This window comes from Bison bison, unplaced genomic scaffold (assembly GCF_000754665.1).
Source record: "Bison bison bison isolate TAMUID 2011002044 unplaced genomic scaffold, Bison_UMD1.0 scf7180017864201, whole genome shotgun sequence".
Taxonomy (NCBI): Eukaryota; Metazoa; Chordata; class Mammalia; order Artiodactyla; family Bovidae; genus Bison; species Bison bison.
In genome coordinates, this window is record NW_011494773.1 from 2,076,332 (window position 1) to 2,089,440 (window position 13,109).

General features: G+C 38.4%; 1 protein-coding gene across 1 annotated transcript in view; it reads right to left on the reverse strand.

Moving 5' to 3' along the window:
- The window catches only part of SNW1 (SNW domain containing 1), a 38,536-nt gene that overhangs the window by 4,776 nt on the left and 20,651 nt on the right, over positions 1-13,109 (reverse strand). The window contains exons 7-11 of the mRNA XM_010844395.1: positions 10,342-10,411; positions 9,611-9,676; positions 7,896-8,012; positions 6,850-6,991; positions 4,344-4,440 (exon numbers count right to left, since the gene is read on the reverse strand). Of these exons, the coding sequence (XP_010842697.1) occupies positions 4,344-4,440; positions 6,850-6,991; positions 7,896-8,012; positions 9,611-9,676; positions 10,342-10,411 (492 nt within the window). The remainder of the gene's footprint in view (positions 1-4,343; positions 4,441-6,849; positions 6,992-7,895; positions 8,013-9,610; positions 9,677-10,341; positions 10,412-13,109) is intronic.

Genomic DNA, 13,109 nt, shown 5'->3' on the forward strand with positions numbered 1-13,109 from the left:
TTCCTGACCTGCATATAGGTTTCTCAAGAGGCACATCGGGTGGTCTGGTATTCCCATCTCGTTCAGAATTTTCCACAGTTGATTGTGATCCACACAGTCAAAGGCTTTGGCATAGTCAATAAAGCAGAAATAGATGTTTTTCTGGAACTCTCTTGCTTTTTTGATGATCCGGCGGATGTTGGCAATTTGATCTCTGGTTCCTCTGCCTTTTCTAAAACCAGCTTAAACATCTGGAAGTTCATGGTTCACATATTGGAAGCCTGGCTTGGAGAATTTTGAGCATTACTTTACCATTACTTTACTAGCGTGTGAGATGAGTGCAATTGTGCGGTAGTTTGAACATTCTTTGGCTTTGCCTTTCTTTGGGATTGGAATGAAAACTGACCTTTTCCAGTCCTGTGGCCACTGCTGAGTTTTCCAAATTTGCTGGCATATTGAGTGCAGCACTTTCACAGCATCATCTTTCAGGATTTGAAATATGAAATAGCTCAACTGGAATTCTCCACTAGCTTTGTTCGTAGTGATGCTTCCTAAGGGCCACTTGATTTCACATTCCAGGATGTCTGGCTCCAGGTCAGTGATCACACCATCATGATTATCTGGGTCATGAAGCTCTTTTTAGTACAGTTCTTCTGTGTATTCTTGCCACCTCTTCTTAATATCTTCTGCTTCTGTTAGGTCCATACCATTTCTGTCCTTTATCGAGCCCATCTTTGCATGAAATGTTCCTTTGGTATCTCTGATTTTCTTGAAGAGATCTCTAGTCTTTCCCATTCTGTTGTTTTCCTCTATTTCTTTGCATTGATCGCTGAGGAAGGCTTTCTTATCTCTTCTTGCTATTAGTTGGAACTCTGTATTCAGATGCTTGTATCTTTCCTTTTCTCCTTTGTTTTTTCACTTCTCTTCTTTTCACAGCTATTTGTAAGGCCTCCCCAGACAGCCATTTTGCTTTTTGGCATTTCTTTTCCATGGGGATGGTCTTGATCCCTGTCTCCTGTACAATGTCACAAAGCTCTGTCCATAGTTCATCAGGCACTCTATCTATCAGATCTAGGCCCTTAAATCTATTTCTCACTTCCAGTGTATAATCATAAGGGATTTGATTTAGGTCATACCTGAATGGTCTAGTGGTTTTCCCTTCTTTCTTCAATTTAAGAAACCGGACACAATTCTGACAGAACGTGGTCCACTGGAGAAGGGAATGGCAACCTAACCACTTCAGTATTCTTGCCTTGAGAACCCCATGAACAGTATGAAAAGGCAAAATGATAGGATACTGAAAGATGAAGTCCCCAGGTCTGTAGGTGCCCAATATGCTACTGGAGATCAGTGGAGAAATAACTCCAGAAAGAATGAAGGGGTGGAGCCAAAACAGAAACAATACCCAGTTGTGGATGTGACTGGTGATAGAAGCAAGGTCTGATGCTGTAAAGAGCAATACTGCATAGGAACCTGGAATGTTAGGTCCATGAATCAAGGCAAATTGGAAGTGGTCCAACAGGAGATGGTGAGAGTGAACGTCGACATTCCAGGAATCTGAACTAAAATGGACTGCAACGGGTGAATTTAAGTCAGATGACCATTATATCTACTACTGTGGGCAGGAATCCCTTAGAAGAAATGGAGTAGCCATCATGGTCAACCAAAGAGTCCGAAAAGCAGTACTTGGATGCAATCTCAAAAAGGACAGAATGATCTTTGTTCGTTTGCAAGGCAAACCATTCAGTATCACAGTAATCCAAGTCTATGCCCCAACCAGTAACGCTGAAGAAGCTGAACCGTTCTATGAAGACCTACAATACCTTTAAGAACTAACATTCAAAAAAGATGTCCTTTTCATTATAGGGGACTGGAATGCAAAAGTAGGAAGTCAAGAAACACCTGGAGTAACAGGCAAATTTGGCCTTGGAATACAGAATGAAGCAGGGCAAAGGCTAATAGAGTTTTGTCAAGAGAACACACTGGTCATAGCAAACACCCTCTTCCAACAACACAAGAGAAGACTCTACACATGGACATTACCAGATATTCAACACCAAAATCAGATTGATTATATTAGTTTGCAGCCAAAGAAGAGAAGCTCTATACAGTCAGCAAGAACAAGACCAGGAGCTGACTGTGGCTCAGATCATGAACTTATTGCAGTGATCAGAGGGATGCTTATACTTTTTGAATTAGTGTTTTATATTCTTCAGATAAATACCCAGAAATGGAAAATCTTTTGAGGAATCTCCATAGTGTTTTCCATACTGACTGCACCAATTTATACTCCCACCAACAGTGCATGAGGGTTCCCTTTTCTCTACATCCTCTCCAATGCTTGCTATTTCTTGTCTTTCTGATAACAGCCATTCTAACAGGTGTGTGGTTTTGATTTGCATTTCCTCATAATTAGTGATGTTGATTATTTTTTCATGTGCCTGTTCACCATCTGCATGTCTTCTTTGGAAAAATGTCTATTCAGATCCTCTGCCCATTTAACTGGGTTGGTTTTAGTTGAGCTGTAGTTCTTTCTATAGCTTGGATATTAACCTCATGTCGAATATATGATTTGCAAGTATCTTCTCCCACCCAGTAGGCTGCCTTTTTGTTCTGATGATGGCTTCCTTCATCGTGTGGAAGTTTTTAGTCTGATACAGTCCCATTTGTTTATTTCTCCTTTGTTTCCTTTGCCTTTGGAGTCAGATTCACAAAATCATTGCTAACATCAAGTCAAAGGGCTTACTACCTATGTGTTCTTCTAGGATTTTTACAGTTTAAGGTCTCACATTCAAATCCTTAATTGATTTTGAGTTTTTTGTGCATGGTTTAAGGTTTTCCTTCTTTTGCATGTAGCCATCCAGTTTTTCCAATAGCACCTATAGAAGAGGCTGTCCTTTCTCAAAAGAATCATTCTTAATACAAGCAATCTTCTTGTAACACATGCTGAGATATGAAACTGCTACAGTCTGTATCTGCTATTATTATAAAGGGTTAGGGGGACTGGATGCAAATTAGGTATACCACATCAATCACTCTCAATAAGACAGAATCAATTTTTACCTAACAACATTTAGTAATTTTTGAGAAAAATATGTCTAATGACTGGATTACTCAGTATGATGTTTGACATTCAGGTGAACTTAATTCCCCTGCTGTTTTGGTATGTATGTAATCTACATCACAATGATACCATGATAACTGTCATCATTTACTTTACTAGAGGTTCAGGTCTTAAAATGATTTCTATAGACAATCTAATTTTCATCCAAGCACAAGTTTAAAGCTTTTCTATTTTATCAATTCTCAGTCACTTTACTGGTTTTAAGGGCTCAATTTATCTACAGAGCCATTTTGATTTTTACAGCTTAGGAATTTCAGACTGAGAGTATCATTAACTGTGTACTTTCAAATTTCATTCCTTTCTGTTCTATACTGTACATTTAAACTCTAAATTCAGATTTTCTGCTTTTCCATGACTTCACTTATTCAAGGAGATGAAATATGCCATTAAACAACAAAGAATATCACCAGCAGGAATCTGTTTAAGATATGACCTAAAAAACCATAGTATTAGCTCACAGGAGGATGAGAGCATTCAAAACTGCTCATTTGGAAAGAAAATGTTTTATATTTGCATTTAACCCTCACTCAGAATTCCACCTCTTGTATTACAGCATTTCTTCAAGTTTTCATCAATTTCAGTCCTCGGCCTTTGGTGAACCACAAACTTCATGAATCCATCTCTACTTTATTCCAAGTGTTCATACATGTATTTCCTTTGTTAAGTCTGTATTAAGAGTGTTCTGTCAGTTTTCCCAAGCAATTTCATATGACAGCTCTATCTTTCTGAATTTTAAGTGAAACTGCTCAGGAAGAGAGGCTGACTTTCACTTCTTACAAAAGCTGCTCTTCTCCCCCACTGTACTCACTCAGTACAGTATTCTGCATGTGAAAGGACGTCAATAAAGGTCCAGCAGCTTATTTCCTGTCTAGAGGAGCAGGCACATGATAAATCAACCTGTCTCACCATCTGAAGCAGGAAAAGAACAGATCAGAACAAGCATATCCACTACTTTCTTCTTCATAAATATGATCTGAATTCTCTTTTTGTGTATCCCCATCCTTCTCAACCCTAGCTGACAATACAAGGTAATGGAAGAAAAGCTCACTTTCAGGCATAGTCAGTTCTTCTGCTAAGGCAGACTAAGCAGTTTAGGGCAAGAAAATAGGTGCTGGTTTATGAAGCTATCAACCTGAAGAGGAAGGAGAGAAGCAAAACTGGTTTCAGTGGACTAACACTCCTCTCTAGAAGGTTCACAAAAGTCACTCTTCACAATTCACATTGACCTCAGAGTACCCACCTCTTGTCTGGAGCTGCCCTGGAGAGGTTCCGGTCATGCTGTCTCTCTTTTCGCCGGTCATGCCGGATTTCATCCCTCTCACGTGCCTCCCCGTCCTCTGTGTGGACACAGGTGAAAATGACTTTATCACTATACTTATCACTATTAATATTCTGAACAAGAGAATATTTCTACGTGTTTTAAAATTTTCATAATAAAATGCCAGAAAAAGAATTTGCAAAGTTCATACTTATATTTTCGAAGACTGACTTCAAATAAAGAACCTTTTACTCATGATACGTTGGGCTGGTTGCACCTCATCTCATCTACTGTGTCTATATCTATCTTCACTTTCTCTACCCTCTCCAGGCTGAAGGGATATAGTGTAGATATAGAAGAAATATAATATAGAGCTTGAGCTTTGGAGTCAGACTGTCTGGGTTCAAATCCTGTTTCTATGACAGATCAACAATGTGAAATTATACCCATTACTTGACCCCTCTCAGCCTTTGTCGCCTCCTCTGTAAAATAGTGACAATAATAGAATCACTGCATAGGGTTGCTGTAGGGATTATATAAAGTAATATAGTGCTCAGAGCGGCACCTGCCATAATAAATGCTTAATAAATGGTAAGTTCTTATTAATATTTGGCAAGAGGATTTCTAAAAATTTTAACTACCTTCTCAAGAACCATCCTGTTTTTTTAAATCAGTTTAGAGAACTTAGATACAGAGAGGTTTTACTCTGAGTTATCATCAGTGGCTAGGTTACAACAGGTAGGTTTTTTATATTATGCCCCCTTAAGACATTTATATATATATGCAACGAAGCGGGTTACTAGCCAGAACCTTCATTACTTCCCTTCAACTCTAGACTCCTATAACCAATTGCCTGCTTGACACCTTCATTTTAAACATAACATATCTACAACTAAATTCCTAATCTTTCCTTCCCAAATCTCTCCGCAGTGTAGTCTTACCAATATTAGTAGATAGCAATTCAATCCTTCTCAATTGTTTAGGTCAAAAGTTCTGGAGTCATCTTTGACTCCTTTTCTCTCCTTCTTATGCCGAATCCATAAGCAAATTTTGTCAGCTCTACTTTCAAATCACACTCAGTACCCGACATATTTTCACTACCTACCTCCTGCTATTATCTCTTATCTGGATTATTGCAAAAGTTTTCTAACGGTGTTCCTGCTCCTGCAGATAACCATTCCATTGCCTTCTAACATATGCAAGATCATGTCATCCTGCTCCAGACTCTTCAGATTGCTTCCCTTGTTACTTGAAATAAAAGCTATAAAAGGCACACAAGATCTGGCCACTTTGCCCTAACTACTCTGACACCTCATCTCTACTTAGCTTTCTAGGTCTAATCCAGCCATTCTGGCCTCCTGCTTTTCCTTAAATACACCAGATACACTCCCAACTCAGGGCCTCTGCACTGGCTGTTCCTTCTATCTGGGATGCTCTTCCCTTAGGTATCCATATGGCTCACTTCCTTACTTTCTTCAAGTGTTTTTTGTTAAAGTTACCATCTCGGAAGTGAGGTCTATTCTGACCACTCCCTCCTTCTAGCACTTTTACATACTCTTCCTCTTTTTTTCCCTCATAGTGACTATTATCTTCTAATACACTATATGATTAACATTTTTTTGTCTGTCTACATTCCCTAAAATGTTCACTGCTATATCCCCTACCTGACTAGCAGAAAACTGTGTCTAGATGAAATCCTTGCACCTAGTAGGTGTGCAACATGAACTGAATAAGTATACTAGATGAGGAATTATTACTGAAACCACCCTCATCATGTTCTTGAATTAGAATTAGTCTTCTCACTCTAACTGAATTAATATAGCACATATACCACAATATTTTTGTAGATCACTAAATAAAGCGAGAGAGAAAATGATTAAAGGCCTAAAAGAAAAACTGTGGATTAAGTTTACCATTGGGGGAGCTGAATTGTTCAGTCTGAGATCTCTTTTCTCTAAGTTTCCAGAAAAGTAAGAGAAAATTAAGCCTATCATTTGAATAATATGTGATTTTAAAAAGTATTCCACTCAGAATTTTAAAAAATTCTGGTGTAGTCTCATATTAAAGGCCACACTTAAATACACATTCTTTTCTATTACTTCCACTTAATGAGGCAGAAATTACTGTTTCATTTCTACATTATTTCTGAAATATCTATATTTTCTTTACATGTATGCACTACTTCTGCATGTAGTAAAAAAAACAGCTGAGATTTTCTAAATTGAGATAAATATTATTCATAAAGTAAATTCAATTCAGTAGCGAGTATGTCAGGGCTTCCCCGGTGACTTCTCAGGTGGTAAAGAATCGCCTGCCAATGCAGGAGACTGAGGTTCGATCCCTGGGGTGGGAAGATCCCCTGCAGAAGGAAATGGCAACCCACTCCAGTATTCTTGCCTATCACGGACAGAGGAGCCTGGTGGGCTACTGTGCATGGGATCACAAGAGTTGGACATGACTTAGCAACTAAACAACAAGTATGTTATACCTTTTTCCACATGGGTTTTGATTCCAGCTCTTCTCTCTCTGGCTTTCTGGGCCATTTCTCTAAGTTTCTCTTCATGTTTTTCCTTTTCTTTTTGAGCCATCTTTCTCTCTACTTGAGCACGCATTTCCACCGCTTCACGAGCCTGTTAAGTGAAGTTAGATGTTAAATAAGATACTATCAGGGATAAAGAATTACAGTTGTCATTTAATTTCCTGACTAAACTCTGGCTTGAAAGAACAGTTAGAAGAATTCACATTTGTTACTGCTAATTAAAACAGATTCTTGTCTACAAAAGATAACTTGCCTAGACGACATTGCAAACGGCTTTTTCACTCTGACTCCAATCAATCTTGTAAGTCAGTGTTTCACTAATGCTTTTTCACTGTTTCATTTTAGAAACAATCTAAAAAATAAAATTAAACAAGCAATAAAGCAATTCTCAACATCAATAATAGGAATTGGTAATGTTTTCAAAATCAATCAGATCAACTCAAGATATAGCCGTAGTATAGATGAGCAAGAAGTAATTTACATAAGGGTGCTCACTGTGACACAGAAGATATACTCTTGTATATTCTGTGTCCACACCCTGATGCATGTAAACTTAAAAGACACATATTAATACCATAATATTAACAGACAGCCAATACTATGAATGCCATTTTCTGTAGCATTCAATACATTGGTATGTTTATTTTCCCTTCTGTGCCATCTTTTGGAAGACAAAGAGAAATAGGGAAAAATTATGAAACCCAGGAAGAGTAGGTGCCAACCTTCCCAAAAATGGGATCAGTCTAGTGCAGCACCATTATTCTAGAACGTTGTGGGGAAGATGAATCACCAGTGGTGGGGTACGTATATGAGCTTACAAAGGCCAAGACTGAGTCAGAACTGCCACCAGCACATGTCATCTCTGGAACACATACCACATGCGAGAGCCTCTTTGGGTACTCAGCAATGTAGCCCAAATAACAGTATCTTAGGTAATTTTGAACAGATTTACAAATTATCAAGAGCATTAAACAACTTAATTACAACAGACTAACCTTTCGATCAGCAATGTAGAGGGCTTCGGCCAGTTTTGCAAAATTTTCATTGATGTGAACTGTCTGCAGTCCTCTTCCATCGGCAGCCAGACGTTTATCTAATGGAATTGTATAACCCTAGCACGAAGGCAGGCAGAAAACACTGGTCACCAAAGAGCAACTATAGAGTCTTTAAAACTAGATTTATATATGTCCATTTGGACAACCATTTTAAGTTCTTTCTCCTTATATCTCTTTTTGTAATTAAGCAACAGTAGTAGCAGCTAACAGTAGCGCTTCGTGTGGAGGACTGTTTAAGCATTTTATATTTATGGCCTCATTTATCCTTCACAGCAATTCTATAAGGCTGGTAACATTATTATTTCCATTTCACAGGTGAAGACACTGAGGTAGGAAGCCTAGGTCATACAGTTAATAAGCAGAAGAACTAGCATTTCAGAATGCAAGCTCTGGGAAAACAGATTCTCATGTTAAATTTTGGGTTATAATAAAAGGAAATCAATACCAAATAGCTAAAGAGTTGCTCATCAAGTAAATCTAACAGTTATACAAAGGTAGAAGAAAGCACTAAAATCAGAGTGTCTACAGGTAGCTTAATCTGCTGCACTGCTTTCATGACTTATCAGATTCTTGGAACCCTAAACGTTTTAGTAAACAGAAAAAAGATAAAAGTTTGCTAGACAACTAAGATTCTTTGTTCTGAAATTCTGCATCCTATTTCAACAACTTAAGGAATATACTTGAACATTTATGTAACTTCCACGCTTAGCTTTATTCTTTCAGACTTTTGAGTAGACTACTAAATAATGACCTCCTGCCCATGGTCTTTATTCCTAATTCAAGGAGTGTTACAGACAGCTCAAGATGCCTCATAGTTATACACACATAAATATGTATGGTATACCAAACGAGACTACCCAACAATCCTTTTGTTTCAGGATGAGTGTATAACTTATTTTTGGCTGTGCTGCAAGGCTTGTGGGCTGGATCTTAGTTACCCAAGCAGGGATCAAACTGGGCCCTTAGCAGTGAAAGCGCCGAGTCTTAACCACTAGACTGCCAGGGAATTCCCTAAGTTCCTTTAAGGAATAATTTGTATTTAAATCATGGATTGAGGTGGCCTTCTTCACCCATTAAAAAAAGAATCATGAAATATTTGGGAGGAAAAGGAAATAGTGATAAGGAAACTTACTTCGCAGTATTTTACAGATTATTCATGACTCCTAGATGCTTTGGTGATTAGTAGATATACATAGGATTTAAATAATTTATTCATGCATTGTTATAAACAGAAATAAATAGTTTAAAAATAAAAGCACTGAATATAGCCAAACATTTATTTTGTTTTGTCATATGATTATTTAAATTGATCTAAATCCTTTCAGGAAGAATTTCAGATATAAATTTAGGTTTTCTAAAGAATAGTATCTTTCACTGATATTGTTACTTCAATCTACTCATTCCTTCTCTATGTGTTTCCAATAATTACATTTTACCAGGAGAATCTGCATGGAACTCATGTGCCTGGAACACTAACATTTCTAATACATTAACATAAAAAGAAAAAAGTTGTATAAGTTGGGTGTTCCTTCTGGAAAACCTTCAGCTAAATGATATGCTGAGGTTTCATCAAGTAACCCAGGCTGAAGGTCCTACCTGGGTGTTTTTCAGGAGGTTCTAACACTAAGACACTAAATTTATGACAAGTTAATTACCTTTGCATTTTTCCAGTTTGAAATACATGGAGGAATCTTCCACTCTTGCTGCTCCTTCACGGTCATCTGTGTTGAGAAAAAAGAGGAAGAAGAGACATTTTTAAGATTTATAGTCTAGTAAAAAACTAAGTGCACCTTTCTCTTCAAAGATAGTTCAATATACACTGATTTAATCAAAGGTCTTAATTCCATTTGCTTAGTGGCACTATATACTATGTTCCCACATCATGGTTTCTAGTAATAACTTTAATATAAAACATGGAATATAATCTATTTTTGACAGTTACAAATGCTGGTTAATATTTTTGCATATTTAAACTGATGTGACTACTTCCAGATGAGAACTTTTTCTTTTAGATGCGTAATAAAATATACCTAAAAAAAAAAAGTCACTTGGACTATCAATTACAGACCTAATGATCCCAGGAACTTACTTCCTACAACTATGATAACATCTTTTCAAACAGCAGACCCTATTCATTCCATTAAAAGCAGGGGTTAGGTTATTAATCATAAAGCTAACAGCTAACATTTTATATACATTCTCATACTATGGAACCACATGTTACAGTCTTGAGTGGGTCCCCATGTGATTTTGAAAAACAAGTTAAGAAACAATACGTTTGGTGAAAAGTAATAATATAGACATCTAGAATGTATTCTATAGGGGGTTATTTATAAATTAGTAATCATGAGTACAAAAAGAGATTTTAAACTAGAGCCAAGATTACCTTTCGGCTAGGAGAATGCATGACAGGTGCAGGAGGAGAAGGTGGTCCCCGAGGAATTTTCTTATTAATCCTGAAGGATAAACCAAAGCACAACCACAGAATGATATACATTTTTCCTTTTTAGTCAGTAACTCAAGTCTTCTTCCTCATTTTTTATTACGTAAAGCTTCAAACAGACACAAAAACAAAAGAGTGTATAATGAATGTCCATCTATTATACACCAATGTGTTGAGAAGCTAAAGCGGGTGTATTCAATCAAGAATGTGCAGATTAAGACCTGCTGAAAAAGGGGCACAAGCCACCACACAGGGTCCTCAGATAGCCCTCTTAGCATCCAAGCTCCCAATATGGAGAAGTGAAACCCAACTGGGTCATTTCAATTTAAGATGCAGTTTTAATACATCCACACAATGAAGCATAGTCACAAGATTTATTATTACTCTGAAGAAAGCTGAGCGCCGAAGAACTGATGCTTTTGAACTGTGGTGTTGGAGAAGACTCTTGAGAGTCCCTTGGACAGCAAGGAGATCCAGCCAGTCCATTCTAAAGGAGGTCAGCCCTGGGTGTTCTTTGGAAGGAATGATGCTAAAGCTGAAACTCCAGTACTTTGGCCACCTCATTCGAAGAACTGACTCATTGGAAAAGACTGATGCTGGGAGGGATTGGGGGCAGGAGGAGAAGGGGACGACAGAGGATAAGATGGCTGCATGGCATCACTGACTCGATGGACATGAGTTTGAGTGAACTCTGAGAGTTGGTGATGGACAGGAAGGCCTGGCGTGCTGTGATTCATGGGGTCCCAAAGAGTTGGACATGACTGAGTGATTGAACTGAACTGAACTGAAAGACCCCAGAAGTGAGGAGTAAGGAGAGAACAAAGAACTAGAGGAAGAACAATCCTCTGTCCTAGGCCACAAGTGAGCAGAAGACAGAGAGCAGGGTAGTAATACCTAGCTGGCTGGGACAGAGAAGTCTAACTTTTCCTGGGACTTAACCCTAAGTGGTTATAGTAGTCCCCTGGTATCCAAGGACTGGTTCCTGGACGTCAAGGATACATACCAAAACCCATGAATGCTTAAGTCCCTTACACAAAATGGAGTAGTATTTCCATATAAACTACACACATTCTTCCTTATACTTTAAATCATTTCTATATTATATCTAATACAATGTAAACGTTGTATAAATAGTTGTGGTGGGCATGACATTTAAGTTTCGTTTTTGAGAACTCTGTGGAATTTTTTTTTTCCTTTTTGCTACGCCATGTGGCATGTAGGATCTTAGTTTCCCAACCAGGCATCGAACTCTTGTACCCTGAGTGCTAACCACTACTCCCAGGGAAAACTCTCCTGACTATTTTCAATCCGCAGTTGGTTTAATTTGCAGATGCAGAACCTGTGGACATGAAGAGCCAACTATATTTTAAAATGTTCCCTGGGAAAGGCAAAGTGGGAACTTATGACTGGCATCCTAAATGCAAGTCCTAATTTAAATGTCCAGTTTCTACATGGGAGTAGTGTCATCATACTGCAACATGCCTAGGCAGCAATTCGGGAGAAAAGCTGTTTTCCTCAAAAGTTGTTTTTCTTATCACAACTGCTTAGTTTCAACAATTATTAAAACAGCCAACTGTGTCATCATCATCACTACCCACTTCACCTCCACCATATTATCATCATTTCATCCAATAATAATATTTTGCCTTCTTAAACAACAGCTTTATTGAGGCACAACTAATGTACAACTAACTATACATAAAATGTACAATCCAATTAACTTTTGACACACGTAAACACAATTTACTTGTGTGAGCTCATCATCACAAATAAAACACTGAACATACCCATCACCTCCAAGTTTCTGCATGCCCCTTTGCCTATGCCTCTTTTTCCTCTCGTCTCCTATCCACACTCCCTCCCTCCTCACTGGCAACCACTGATCTACTTCCTGTCATTATAGATTAGTCTGCATTTTCTAGAGTTTTATATAAAAGGAATCATACAGTATGTACTTGTTTTTGTCTAGCTTCTCAGCATAATTATTTTGGGATTCACCCATGTCACTGTACGTATTAAAGTTTGTTTCTTTTTATGGCTTAACAGTATTCCATGTATGAAAGTGAAAGTCACTCAGTTGTGTCTGACTCTGTGTGACCCCATGGACTATACAGTCCACGGACTTCTCCAGGCCAGCATACTGGAGTAGGTAACTGCGGGGAGCCGGTGAGGCATTCCACTCGTGACAAAGGTCATGAGGAAGGAGGCTCGGCATACGCAAAGGCGGGATGGAGCCTCAGGAGTCCCCCCGGATATTCTCGAGCATTTTCCCCCAAAAAACCAGAGTCTGCCTACTTTATTGCTTTGTGCTCTCACCTCTGACTTTACTGGGGGCTGTCCCCTACCACCATCTCTCTCTCTGTGTCAAAGAGTTAACTTACAGCTCCAATTAATAAAGTTCCTGGGCAATTAGGAGTGTTTAAATCCAAACCCCTCTGATGGCTCTCTAACTCGCCTGACAAGTTTACCCGGACTCCTGCAGCTATGCATACGATTGTTTACAGTCTCCCAGCCTCCAGAGGCATGGGAAGCTTAAGATATTCAAATAGCTTAGAGCCTCTCAGAGAGTTAAAAACTGTCAGAATAAACTAGTAAAGGATTTCATTGATGAGTCAATGCTTGTTGCCAAGTTTTCACATCCCCTGAATTGTATCCTTGAATATGTATCAATTAATAGTGGGTATGTAGAAAAAATAAGTAGTGGCCTTGGT